General features: G+C 39.4%; 1 protein-coding gene across 2 annotated transcripts in view; it reads right to left on the reverse strand.

Annotated features, from left to right (window-relative positions):
* The window catches only part of sft2d2a (SFT2 domain containing 2a), a 37,895-nt gene that overhangs the window by 9,636 nt on the left and 14,277 nt on the right, over positions 1–13,982 (reverse strand). For both annotated transcript variants that reach the window (XM_078232857.1, XM_078232859.1), the window contains exons 2-4: positions 7,204–7,290; positions 3,754–3,839; positions 1,517–1,598 (exon numbers count right to left, since the gene is read on the reverse strand). In XM_078232857.1, coding sequence (XP_078088983.1) covers positions 1,517–1,598; positions 3,754–3,839; positions 7,204–7,290 — 255 coding nt within the window. The remainder of the gene's footprint in view (positions 1–1,516; positions 1,599–3,753; positions 3,840–7,203; positions 7,291–13,982) is intronic.

Raw genomic sequence — 13,982 nt, forward strand, 5'->3', positions numbered from 1 at the left:
CCCGTGTCCCACAAATGAATAAAAAAAGGAGAATTAGTGTGTGCCAAAGTAATTGGTACTGTCAAAGAGTAAAGGATTTCAAGGAATAATATCTCAAATACATGTTCTGAATTTGACACTGTACGGCATACAACCCTAAGTCAAACCCTAATTTGACTTAGGCTTGACAACCCTAATTGATCAGTCTCATTTCAGGAAGCATTTTACCAGTTGAAACAGGTTTTCAACCAGAAGCAAAAAAAATTGTGTTAACATTTCACGTTGAGATGAACTTTCATCAAAATTAACAAAATGCAGCATTCTGCTTTTGTAAAAAGAATCATACAAGTTGTTCTGTAATGGGGACAGTGGAAATATGATTTTACCAACTAATATTCATTCAATACTTGCATAGCATCTTTAATGTAATAAAGCACTTCAAAGGAGTATTATAAAACAAAGTATGGTACCCAGCCAAATAAAAGAGCTAGAAGATCAGATGACAATGTTTGGTCAAAGAGGTAGGTCTTAAGGAGCATCTTAAAGAAGGATAGCAAAGAGGTTTAGGGAGGGAATTAAAGAGCTTAGAACTAGGCAGCCAAGGACATGCCTGCCGTTGGAGTGATTAAAATTGGGGGAACGTAAATACTTTGGATGCATGTGGAGCTATAGAAGATTACAGAAATTCAGGGCAGAAGGGGAGCCAAGCAACTTAGAGATTTGAAATCAGCTATGAGAATTTTAAAATTAAGTTATGGTTTAACGGTGTAAGGCAGCAAGCATGGGGTGATGAGTGAATGGAATCCACACAAATTAGGACATGGGCACTTTTGGATGATCCAAGGTTTATGGAGGATAGAATCTGGGAGATTGGCTAGGAATGTGTTAGAATAGTCAATTATCAGGTAACAAAGGTATGGACAAATGTATCAACGGCAGGAGAGCCGAGGCAGGGACGGACACAGAAGATATTACATAGTTAGAAAGAGGTTGTCATAGTGACAGTAAGGATATGGGACTGAAAGCTCATCTCTGGGTCAAGTATGACACTGAGGTTGTAAGCAGTTGGGTCAACCTCAGACATTTGCCAGGGAGAAGGATGGAACTGGTGGTGAGAGTGGAGTTTGTGGGGTGACCTGAAGACAACCACTTCACAGTCTTCCCAATAGTTAGTTGGAGGAAATTTCTGCACATCTGGCGCTTGATGACAGACAAGTAGTCTAACAATTTAGACAGTGCAGGGATCAAGAGGTGGTGGTGAGGTAAAACTGAGTGTCATCAGCATATACATGGAAGCTTATGCTGCATTCCTCTGACTTGGATGAAGAGCATTCTTCAGAGAAGACAGCTCATTTCATTTTTTGATTCAAGCTCCTTTTTAAGCCAAGATAAATAAAACCACAAATAAGTCACATTTGGAGTAAATCAAAACTAGATTAGGTACATCATCACATACAAGGGTATTATGGTTTTGGGTACAAAAGAGAGAAGTCACAATAGCTCAAATTCTGTTTTCATTATTTCTCTAAGTACTTACAAACATCACAATGGTAGCAGCCAGTCGAGTTGGTTCAAACATTTTTTTAATTTGTTTCACAGGTCCCATCAGGAACATCGTACTGTGATGAAAAGCAAAATGGCATCATGCATCAAAGGACTAAGTTTAAAGAGAAACTAGGCAATTTCTGAGGTAAGAGCTTCGCAGGGCAACTTCAAGTTGGAATAAATCCTGCACCAAAGGGGAATATGAACTTGGAGAATATGTCCCGTTACTCTGTAAAATCTTAAGACTATTTCAATGTTCCTATTATATTATCAGTTTGAACATCTTAATTTGGTTTCCAAAACATTAGTATGTCTAACGATGGAGGTTGAGAGGTGACCTGATAGAAGTCTACAAGATTATGAGAGGCATGGACAGCGTGGATAGTCAGAAGCTTTTTCCAGGTGGAAGAGTCAATTACTAGGGGACGTAGGTTTAAGGTGCGAGGGGCACAAGGTTTAAAGGAAATGTACGAGGCAGAATTTTTACACAGAGGGTGGTGGGTACCTGGAACTCGTTGCCAGGGAAGGTAGTGGAAGCAGATACGATAGTGAGTTTTAAGCGGCGTCTGGACAAATACATGAATAGGATGGGAAGAGAGAGATATGGTCCCCGGAAGGGTAGGGGGTTTTAGTTACATCGGGTAGCATGGTTGGTGCAGGCTTGGAGGGCTGAAGGGCCTGTTCCTGTGCTGTGATTTTCTTTGTTCTTTATCTAACATCTAAATATAAATACAATATATTCAAAATGAAGTCTCATGAAAGCTGTTATTACTAATTGGTGACACTTGTTTGCGAGAAATGAACATTCTCTGCAACATATTAAGTTAGGATCACGCAATGCAGAAGAGCTTACAAATGCTTTTACTTTGTACAGGAAACTACTCAGGCAAGTGCTTCCAATTCATTTGTATTTCATGTTTATTAAATATTTTACTTTTTGAAACTATCCCTTTGGGTCAGGTTAATAAAGCACCAAGTAGCTGTGCAGGTAATTCAGAGTGGTTATTACTTGGTTAGCTTATTTTAGCAATTGCAGGGCAGCACAATTTTACAATTGTATCACCATCCCTGGGTGAGGCAGGAGCAAATCAATGGCAGTTCCTGCTTCTAACCATCACCTCCATGCCAGAAGTGCGTGCAAAGATGGAAAAGATCAAAATCCAGCTCAGCTATGACGTTCTTTGCAATTGAAGGGCTTGGCAGGAATTTATGCTTTACAACAGGTCTGGTGGGTGAGAAGTGCCTGTCTTAAAATCTTAAGCTAACCCTTTTGCAAAGGACTTGTGCTGATCATCAGTCCCATGAGTTGAAAGCTTCTAAATTCCTGTTGGCGCTTTTATTTTGCATATGAAGCAATGCAAATCCGTTTCAATCACGAGGACCAAGAATTATTTGGTAGAGTCTGCTTCGATGCACCCATTTTAAATCCAGCCTAGAGTAATAGGATGTAAAAATAGTCTGAACAAATCCAAATCAAATGAATTTGAATACTTCTCAATTTCAGCTATTACATCCAGAGGTGTGACAGTATGGCCAATATGGGGATTGAGAAAATAAATAACATTGATGGCACAGGATAGCTCCCAAGCAACTAGGGTTAAGACACATGGTTGGGACATAGTAAAAGGGAGCTGGATACGACACTGCGTGTTGTAGTACTCATTTGAGTGTGAATAAAACAAAACACTGGCATCGCTTATTTTAAAAACGCAATTTGCAGCAACAAAAACACCCAAAAGCAAAAACAAGTAAGGGTGGGGAATTCTCCGGCCTTCCAGCTGCATGTTTCTTGGCGGTGGGAGTTGGCGTACTGTTAACTGGCGGCAGGATCTTCTGGTCCCACCGCTGTCAATGGGATTTCCCACTGATGTCACTCCATGCTGCCATGAAATCCATAGGCTGGAGAATCCCACCAACCTGAACGGCCGGAGAATTCCCCCTAAGATTTCTTCCCAATGCTTCATGCACTAACAATTTTTAAATTTGCTCGTTATAAATATCACAATCAAAAGGTGGAGAATAAAGTTAATGTACAGTGTTTAAAAGTTGAAGCTAACATATTTAAACTTAGATCATTGGCTTATTTTTAAGTCATTACAATCTTTACAGGTTAAGTTTGTTTGGAACCACAAGCCTCGAGTAGCCATTTTACAAACTTAAACGGTTTAAAGGCTGCAAGTCTGCTTTTACTGCAATTGAATACGGATTTGTTATTTTATACTTACTCACCTACCAATGGATGATATGTTTCCAATGCTATAAAAGACAGCAAAAAGTATTAGCCCTCTTCTTGGAATCCAGAGAAAACAGACACCCTGAGAAAGAATTACATTTATAAACATAACATTCATGAATTATTGCAAACTACGTACACAATTTTACATGTAAATTTAGAACATGACAAAGCAATTTTAGTTACTTTTTTCTAAACTTAACGTGCAGAGCGGGATGTGGATTGCGTGCAAGTCTCAATTGGTTTTGACATCAAAGCTATCATGTCCAGGGGTTTGTATCATTTTACTGTTGCAAAAAAATCAGCTACACTCCTTACCCAACAACACTGCGGAATCACCTTCACCATACAGGCTGCAGCAATCCAAGATGATGTCATGGCACATCTTTGCAACAAGTGATGAGAAATAAATGCTGACCTTACCACACCTACCATGAAATGCAATAAACCTAATAGCAGTTTATGGCCAAACCTCCACACATGTTCTTTCAAGCTGACGATAGTTTTCTTTTCCTCCAGAGATCTGGATGACAATGGTTATTTCTCATCAGCCAGTGAGCAAACTAAATTGGTCATTTTACGTATAAAACCATATTCTGGTTTGTAGGGAGAAGATGTTTGCTTACTGGAGTGATCTTTCATTCTGAGCATGAGAGAAATAGATAAGCCAGGTCTACAAACCATAGGTCAACTTAGAGGTCAACACAAGATGGGAGGAAGAATCTACATGCTGCTGAGAGTCATGACAAGAGTTTCTGTTTTGTAAAATTTGAACTAAAAAAATGTAATTCCTCCAGGATCGTCAGCTATGTGGCTGGATGGTGTAGCCACAAGTCTGCAGTCAATTATAATATTAGAGAGGTAGAGTCAAGTGTCTCTGGCGTACATTGAAAGCTTTTTCTGAAGGATGAAATAAAAAGAATGACATCAAGGCCAAAAACATGGGAAATACCAGATTTTACTGCAGGAGAAACCACTGGAGATGTACCTACAATGAAGAACAGCATAAAGTGCACCACGTCGCAGAGGAGACAGAGACAGTGGAAAAGAACAGAACAGTGACCACTAATGGCTTCAAAAAGGACAAATAGTAACTGCTGGAACTCAGGATTTCAGACAGGATTTACAGCATTTCCACCTCTTCAAATTAAGCTAGTTATTTGTAGTTTCTGATAACTATTTTTAATTATAAAAAGAACTGCATGGTTGTATGAATGTTTAACTCATCCAAAATTATAACCGGAACAATTTATTCTAAAAGATGTCATAGAAGATGCCAATGCTGAAGATTTTGTTTTCATAAAGGTTTTTATTTGGTGCAAGAGCATATTTGATTCAGTAGTGCCCTCCGAAGAATCCAAAAAACATGGGAAATATTTGTGGTTCCACACTTTCAAATCCAAAGTGCACATCCTTTCAAAAATTGCAAAATTAACTTAACAAGCAGATCAAATCATTATATGTTTCAGACTTGAGTGACATAGCTAAATTGATGCTTCTGACATAAACCTTGCAAGCCTTTCACAATTATAGTTCGTGATTTTTGGATGTATTCAAGAGCAATCAGAAGCACCTTTAAAAGAATGGGTCAATAATTGAGTTGGAGATATTGTAAATGCGATAAAAATTCAGGACTACCTAGTAATGATCATAAACAAGATTTATTTTGTCATTTTCCAAGTCTTTGCAACTTTCTTTCGTTCACATTATCTTATACTGGACAGGGCAGAGATTATCCTTAATTTTAATCAAATTAATAATTTCGCTTCCAAATCTAGTTTTCCTTACAGAATTTACACTTTTCCAAATGACTCTTAACTATCACTTATTCCGTACGTAAGAATCAATGCTCCTGCTGCTATGTCAAAATGGTTCCCAGTTTCTGTTCCCAATTTATTTCACTGTTGTCAGCCACACTTAGCATCTCTTGTTCTCCTAGCCTTCACGTCATATTCAACCAGTTTCAAATTTTCCCCCTCCTTAACATTTTTCTTCCACTCTGTCCCTCCTCTTCGAGAACTGAACAATAACATATGCTCAAAAAGACAAAGTTGGGTATTGGATATTTCATTACACTTCACATGACATCACCCAGAGAATAAAAACATCTTAGTTCTGCAAATTTCAAGTTACACTGTACAATCTAAATTATAATATACTTTGATTGAACAACCCAATGACATTTCTATGTTTTCAACTGACACTGTGACCTAATTGATTGGCATCATATCTGCAAACATCCACTCCCTCCATCACCAACGCTCAGTAGCAGCAGTGTGTAATATCTACAAGATGCACTGCAGCAATTCGCCAGAGATCCTTAGACAGCAACTCCCTGGGTTACTGTCTGTGTGGAGTCTGCATGTTCTCCTCGAGTCTGCGTGGGTTTCCTCCGAATGCTCTGGTTTCCTCCCACAGTCCAAAGGTGTGCAGATTAGGTTGATTGTCCATGCTAAGTTGCCCCTTAGTGTCAGGGAGCCTAGGAGGGTAAATATGTGGGGTTACGGGGATAGGATCTGGGTGGGATTGCTGTTGGCGCAGGCTTGATGGGCCAAATGGCTTCCTTCTGCACTGTAGATTCTGTGATTCCAGACCCACAGCCACTTCTGTCTAGGAGGGCAAGGGCAGCAGATACATGGGAACACCACCACCTGCAAGTTCCCCTCCAAGCCACTCACTATCCGGACTTGGAAATATATCGCCGTTCCTTCGCAGTCGCTGGGTCAAAATCCTGGAATTCCCTCCCTAACGGCATTGTGGGTCAACCCACAACACATGGACTGCAGCGATTCAAGAAGGCAGCTCACCACCACCTTCTCAAGGGCAACTTGGATGGGCAATAAATGGTGGCCAGCCAGCGACGCCCATGTCCCACAAAGGAATAAAATAAAACTTGAATTCCTCAACCAGTTATTTTTAAAAATTCCGACTGGCTACTTTAAAAAAAATTGGCATTAAGTTTTTCCATATACAATGTTTCGCATGGAGACAGAGTAAGTCTTATCAGCAACAAAAGTACAGAACTAAGCAGAAACCAGAATAAAAAGTAAAGATCAGTGAACAAGACAGCCACAAGCCATCTGCAAGTTTACATTTCTGCTATTAAGAAGCAACCAGGATAGGACTGGGATAAACTTGAACACAGCTCAGTTTCTTTAGTCGTGACCTAGACTCTCAAAGGACACTCCCTCCACTCCCCTCAGAAGAAAACGTCAAGTTCATTTATTTCGAAGAACATACAACACTCGGTGCATCTGTTCCCATTCGCTGCAAATATAGTTACGGATAATCAGTACTGAGAAATTAGAATGAAAATAACCTTTTGCAAAACAAATTTCGCGACCCATCGTACACCTGGCAATACTTTTAGGATAGAAGAGGTCAGTGAAATTTTGTGCATACCATTTACTTTTTCCAAACTACACAGTATTTTCAAATCTGCTTACCAATATGGAGCAAATAATTCCTGCAACAAAGCAGGCAAGAAAGCCTTTCACTCTGGTTCCCCATCCTAAGGAGGTTCCCTCAATTACCTGCAAGAGAAAGAGAACAGCTTATGAAAATTGAGTAAGGAAGATTTTACAACAATTTCTGACCATCCTGGATATTGCTTGTAGTTACAAACATTCTAGTAAAAAAGCTAATAATCATTTGATAATCCAGAAATTGAGTGTTGCTGAAAAAAGAGACATGTTGAAGCTTTTCGTCTTGCACTCATCAGGACATACGGGGGTAGCACAGTGGTTAGCACTGCTCCCTCACAACACCAGGGATCCGGGTTCAATTCCGGCCTTGAGTGACTGTGTGGAGTTTGCATGTTCTCCCCGTGTCTGCGTGAGTTTCCTCCGGATGCTCTGGTTTCCTCCCACGATGCATGGGTTATGTTGATTGGCTATGCTAAATTGCTCCTTAGTGGCAGGGTAAATATGTGGGGTCACAGGGATAGGGCCTGGGTGGGATTGTTGTGGTGCAGGATTGATGGCCGATTGGCCTCCTTCTGTATGAATACCAACGTTTATACTGTATGAGAAGGTGGTGCTGACTGGCTGGTAAGTGGACTCTGATCAGCAGAGGCATTGCCAAGAAGAATGCACTCATTGATGGTGACTGCCAGTTAACTGCCAAGCATTGCTAACCCTTAGGAATGAGTCAATGAATAGCTTTCACATATTTTGTTTAGCTGAAATAGGCGCAATGTGCGTACATATTCCTTGTCTGCAAAGAACAAGTCCCAGTGTATTAATATGCCCAGCTTCCAGTACACACAAATGCAAATTCAACTATCTTAAATTTGTTGTCGGCGTAATTCTTAGCATACTAAGGATTACTTTGTGAATGCTGTCCAATCGCAAAATCACATCTAATGCTGGATACTGCGTTTTTAGTTTTGCAAGCACGGACTGGTTGGGTATGGTCTATACCTTGCCCATTGTGAACCGCAGTGGGGATATGCTATTTGATATGATCTGCCATCTTTGGGAAGTACAGCCTATATACCTAGCGTCACAGTGGCACTGAAATTCATATACCACATTGGTGTGAACAACTTTTGGCTTGATAGCAGCACCCTGTTAGTGGCAAATATCACTCATGTTGCTACTGCAAATTTGAGATACCTTGTCCATCCTGGACACTTTTTAAACCCGAAATTGATGGTCTTAGGCCCACCCATGAGTTTGTAAGATACACTGCACAATACTTTGGCTAACAAAATGAGTGACAGCCATTCACTGACTCACTCCTCAGTGCAATGCCCTGACCAGAGTCAAGCTGCCTGGTTTAAATTTCAAACAATGCTTGGTAGTTAATTGTCAGTCACCATCCACAGGTGCACTCTCCATGGCAATGCTTCTATCAATCAGAATACACTTGCCAACCAATGCTCTCGTCCACCTGCATTGGTATCCTTGCAAAGTATCCAAGTGAGTGCAAGAAAAACTTCGACACATCTTTTTTCAGCAATAAAAAGAAAGCTATATTATAAACAGTACAATTTGAGGTTAAATGGGCTACAAAATAGCTTTAATCTGATGATATGTCAAACACTTAATATAATGCCATCTGTCTAATTGAATATTAAAAAAAATATATATAACTTTCTCCAGGTGTGGGCATCACTGGCAAAGCTGACATTTATTACTCATTCACAGTTACCCTTTTGAAGCTTTAGTTTTACAAATAAATGTACAAGCCTCTGAAGTAGCTAAGCAAGCCAGAGTCCATCATGGAATAGGATTCTTCTAGGATTAATGGCTGAGGTTGACACTGCGCCAACATTCCAAAAATAAAATTGCATAGGTGCATGAAGGAAAAAGCAATGTTGAGAAAGGGAATAAATGGGTCAACGTGATTTGACTATTTGCTCGCATCAGTGGCAAGCCTCAATACAGACTGATCCAGCCAAAAGGTCTGTTTAATGTAAAAGCAGAACTTGTATTTCCTTAATTTCCACACATAACATTTGTTTGGAAAAGTATAGCTAGAGCTTCTTCTACCTCCTCCACGACATCCCTCAGCATTCTGTCATGCATACCATTTGGGCTTCTTCTTGAGGCTACCTTCTAGCCCTCGTCCTTTCATAGTTAAATCATGTTAATAGTTAACTTATTTTAGAAAATGTGCCAAAGGTATTGTTTTTTCTGCTGTCACTGATATTATCTCCTGGCTTCAGGATAACTATAGTACTATTTGCATCATTCAAAATCTCTACTAGCTGCCGTCACTTTCAGGGGTTGGGAAATTGTTGCAAGTCATTCATCTCCTGGCTGTCCAAAGTCAGGAGTGTGTTCCGAAACTTTCCACTTGCCTGGATGAATACAGGCAACATCCAAGACAAACCAGCTGCTTGACCAACACCCTATTGCCACCTTATGGATTCACTCACTCCAGCACCAGCCCACAATGGCAGCAGTGCATACCATCCATAAGATACTCAACAAGGCTCCTCTCTCAGCATCACTCAAACCTGCAACCTAGAAGGACATGGGTAGCAGGCACAAGGGAACATCATCTCTGGCAAGTTCCCCATCAAGTTTCACACCATACTGACTTGGAACAATATCACTGTTCTTTCACTGTCGCTTAGGTAAATTCTGGAACTCCCTCCCAACATCACTATGAATGTACCTACATGACATGGACTGCAGTGGTTCAAGTTGGCAGCTCATCTCCACCTGTGCAAGGGCAATTAGTGATGGGCAATAAACGCTGGCCTAGCTACAACACGCAGATCTAAGGAATGAATAAAACATTGGTCAAAGCCATCTCTAGTAGTTCAGTGCCAAGTTTCATTGCTTTTACATCTTTTCAGCAGCAATGAACTATAACCAGTGCTTGCTGAGATCACAACTGCTTGAAAAGACACATAAATGACCATGACATGTTGACAATAAGACTCAGTTTGATATTACAACTCCAAACTGTCATCCTCTTGCACAACCTTGTGTTCCAATCTTCCTCCACTCACTTTTTCTAATCTTCTGCCTCCATTGCTTGGTCCCTTATTATTTGCCACCTTTATCATAATGCTTTGGAACATTATGTTGAAAAGACTGGATACCCCCTTTCAATTTCAAAACAGCATCCCTGCGCTTCTCAAAACTCACTGTTCAGAATTAAACACTAAGATACTGTTATTTCTTTCAACCATGAAGACACTACGAAGGTAGCAAGTTGCAAAAGCAGTTATTATGAAAGAATATATAGAATCACTGAACCTATTGATTTAGGCAACCAGAAGCACTTAGTCTGTCCTCACAAACACAGTTCACTGGTTTTCTTGCACAGCAGAACTAATTTCACTGAATCAATGATTAACCAGAGTATTCAATTACATTGTTTCCTGTTCCACAGCATGTACGTCAAAAGCATTAAATCAATTATCCACTATTATAAGTGTTATCAATAGGTATTTCCTTAATGGTGTGAAAGACCATCTGAAAATGAGCATCTGTTATTATTCTTTTCAGGATTGTCAAATGCAATATCCTATTTAATGGCAGTGCTGAAATATTGTCCTCAAACTTACTCAGGCTAAGATTACTTTACAGCCCAGGAACTCAAAAATCAGCCAATTCACCAACACGAAAGCAATATAAATTGCAATATAATATGTGGGGTTACGGGGAAAGGGTGGGGTTGATGTCAGTGCAAGCGCGACGGGCTGAACAGCCTCCTTCTGTACTGAAGTGATTCTATTCTATGATAAATCTTCTTCAGTTCAGCATTTGAATCTTGCAGCCCATTTAAACCCTTTTCACTGACAAGGCTCTGCGTAGCAAAAATGTAGTTTTGCCAATTATTTGTTTTTAAGGCAGCATAAATATGAACATTTCATTTGGTCCATGGAGTACCAGCAACTCTATCCCATATATTCAACTACCTGAAACCTCTTTGCGATTTTTCTGTGCAGGATCAGAAGGAGCTGGGTGCAAATGTGCATATGTCATTGAAGGAGGCATGATAGGTCAACAAAACAGTTAATAAAGCATCCTAGAGAAATTTTCATATATAGATTCTCAGCCTACTTCTACACCTACAGTCCCAGATACACAAAGACAAGATTCACCAGTGGCAGTGCACAGATCACAATGCAACCACAAAGCTCCTGACAGACCTTTGTATAGTTAAGGCATTACTTTTGTTGGATTTCTGTCCTGATGGGGGATTGAAGTTTAAAGGGGAGAAGTTTTACAGAGTGTCATTTTGATTACAGAGTGTTCTTATAAGCCTTTCTCCTATATAGCTGCTTTACTGGCATCTGTTGAGTGTTCTGAGCATGTGCAGGTTTTGGAAATCTTTTCAGTCTGCAAGATAATGCTCTACAAGCAAGGCCTGTTTTACTAGTTGCTCCTGTTTTTATAGTTACTACGGTAGTGCTGAGTTACTGTTTTTGTTAAACTTATTTATATAAAGAAGTTCCTCCTTTTAAATAATGCATTTGACTACCTTTATTATGGTCTCAAATTCCCACAGATGTGAAACTGCAGTGATGAAGATAGATTGGAAAAGACATTTGATAATGGTAGATGGGGAGAAACTGTTCCTGCACATAAGATCTATAACAAGAGGGCACAGCTTTAACGTGATTTGCAAAATAAGCAAATATGAGAAAAAACACTATTTCACACAGTGAGTGGTTTGGATCTGGATGGAATGCACAACCTGGAAGTGTGGTGGAGGCACGAAGTCACAATGCTTATTTGGAAAGCTGGTCCATAACAATTCTGTGACCCCAAAAAATAAATGATCAATGCTCCACAGTAATACACTTACTTCCACTATTTAAACTTGGAGTGTTGCACTGTTCCTGGAATCATAATACTCTACAGTATGATTGACCATTTGCCTGCACATAGCCTAATAACCTTCAGACATTTTCAATTGGCATTTACCCAGCTCTCTTCAACTTTACAGTTTTGACTGCTTCTGCTGAGGGTCTTCTGTGCTCACGTCTGACAGCTTAAACATTTTGACAAGTGGAGGACTATATGATTAAATTGAAAAATGTTGTTAGCTAAACAGAATTATTTTCCAAACAATGCTGCGCAATGTGAAAAGTTTCCAAATGGTTAATAAAAGGATGCTCAAGAGTTAGCTTGCATTTTATGGGTAAAATGTTTTCCATACAGAATCAAAAAGCAAGTAATCAAAATCAAAAAGAGAAAACTATACTGCCTTATGCAAAATGTTTCACTGTATCTGTAGTTTACAATTTGTCCTTTCATACATAGTTTAGATTATCCCTACATATCTTTTTTTTTAAAGTTTTCCATTTTCAACATTACATTCATAGACCCATTTTATAAGAGCGATTCAATTCGATATTATTTTGTTCAATCTAATTTCAGCTGGAACCATAGAATGTTAATGCACATAAAGAAACCATCTGCCCATTGCACCTGTGCCAGCCTGTGAACCACTTCCAGGTTTTAACTCTGGATCCCCATTCTTTAATAGCAGCACGTTTTTATTATCCATGTGGTAAAGAAAGTCTCAGCCAGCCATACAAGAGAACCTTTCTCCTCCTGTTTAAATATAGGGCTATGGTTCTCCTTCATTGTTTTAAGCATTTCCTTAAAGTTACTCTGATGATTCGTCAAAATCCTGTTGATACTTTTTCTAGCCAGCTCACAACTTATTGCAAATTCTTTTCGCAAACTGGCATGAATTTTGCTCAATTCTTCTCTCACTTTACGTTCCGGAATTCAAATTCTTCCTTTAAGTTTCATAGTATCAACGTTGGTTACAGCCAAGTCATTTTGTTTCAAAGCACTGTCTTTGTTTTAGCAACAGCCAGGGATGCTGCTGCTTTGATCCGCTTTGACACCTGCTGCTCAAGGTCTGCATGCAGGCTTAATTCAGACAGTGTAATCATTTCAAATTACCTGCAACTCTCGTCCGCCTGAGGTTCCAGTGGGTCTGAGCTTTTGACACAATTTTGGTCAGAACTGTAATTTTAACAGTAGCAGCACAGACTCATGGATTTGTGTGTTATTGGATGTATTTTCAACTTCTACCATTTCACTGGACTTATCTGATGCCATTGGAGATGCAGAACTTTATCTCCAGCGAGGAAATCAATGCCATTAAGAACAACTTTCACAATTCCCACAATTACAACACTGTAAATTAACTTTACACAATGGAACAGTTAAATAACCTCTATTAGCATTCTTAATCAATACATTCCTAAATAGCTTACTTACCACTATACGTGATTCAACTAACCCTATATCTCTTAGAATATTTACTTGTTTGCCTGTTTCACTGGACAAATATTTGGAGACCTCACGCGTGAATATAAAATTCTTATAATGCTTAATGTTTTGATTTTTACCAATAGTAAATTCATTTGAAGCTACTGGTTTGTCACGAGCAATACTTTCTTTGCAGTCACGCCATACATGCTCTTTGGGTTTTAAACTCCAGCAATCTACCTTCACACGTGATCCCCTCGAATCATGCTTATCTCTCATACCTACTCTGAGGAGCTTCAATCTTTGCATTTCAACTATCCTCATTGCAAATAGTATTCTGCTCATTATCACTTCTCAGCTCTGTGCAGGTTGGCAAGCAACATTTTACTGGCACGTGTGTGTTGAGGGATAGTTCATAACAATCAGCCATAACAGCAGCTTCTCTTATTTGAGAAACATTATGGTCTTCTAGGTTGGACCTTATTCCAAAAAGGCTAAATTCTTCAATTAACAACACGTCTCTAAGG

Source organism: Mustelus asterias, chromosome 17 (assembly GCF_964213995.1).
Source record: "Mustelus asterias chromosome 17, sMusAst1.hap1.1, whole genome shotgun sequence".
In the NCBI taxonomy this organism is placed as follows: domain Eukaryota; kingdom Metazoa; phylum Chordata; class Chondrichthyes; order Carcharhiniformes; family Triakidae; genus Mustelus; species Mustelus asterias.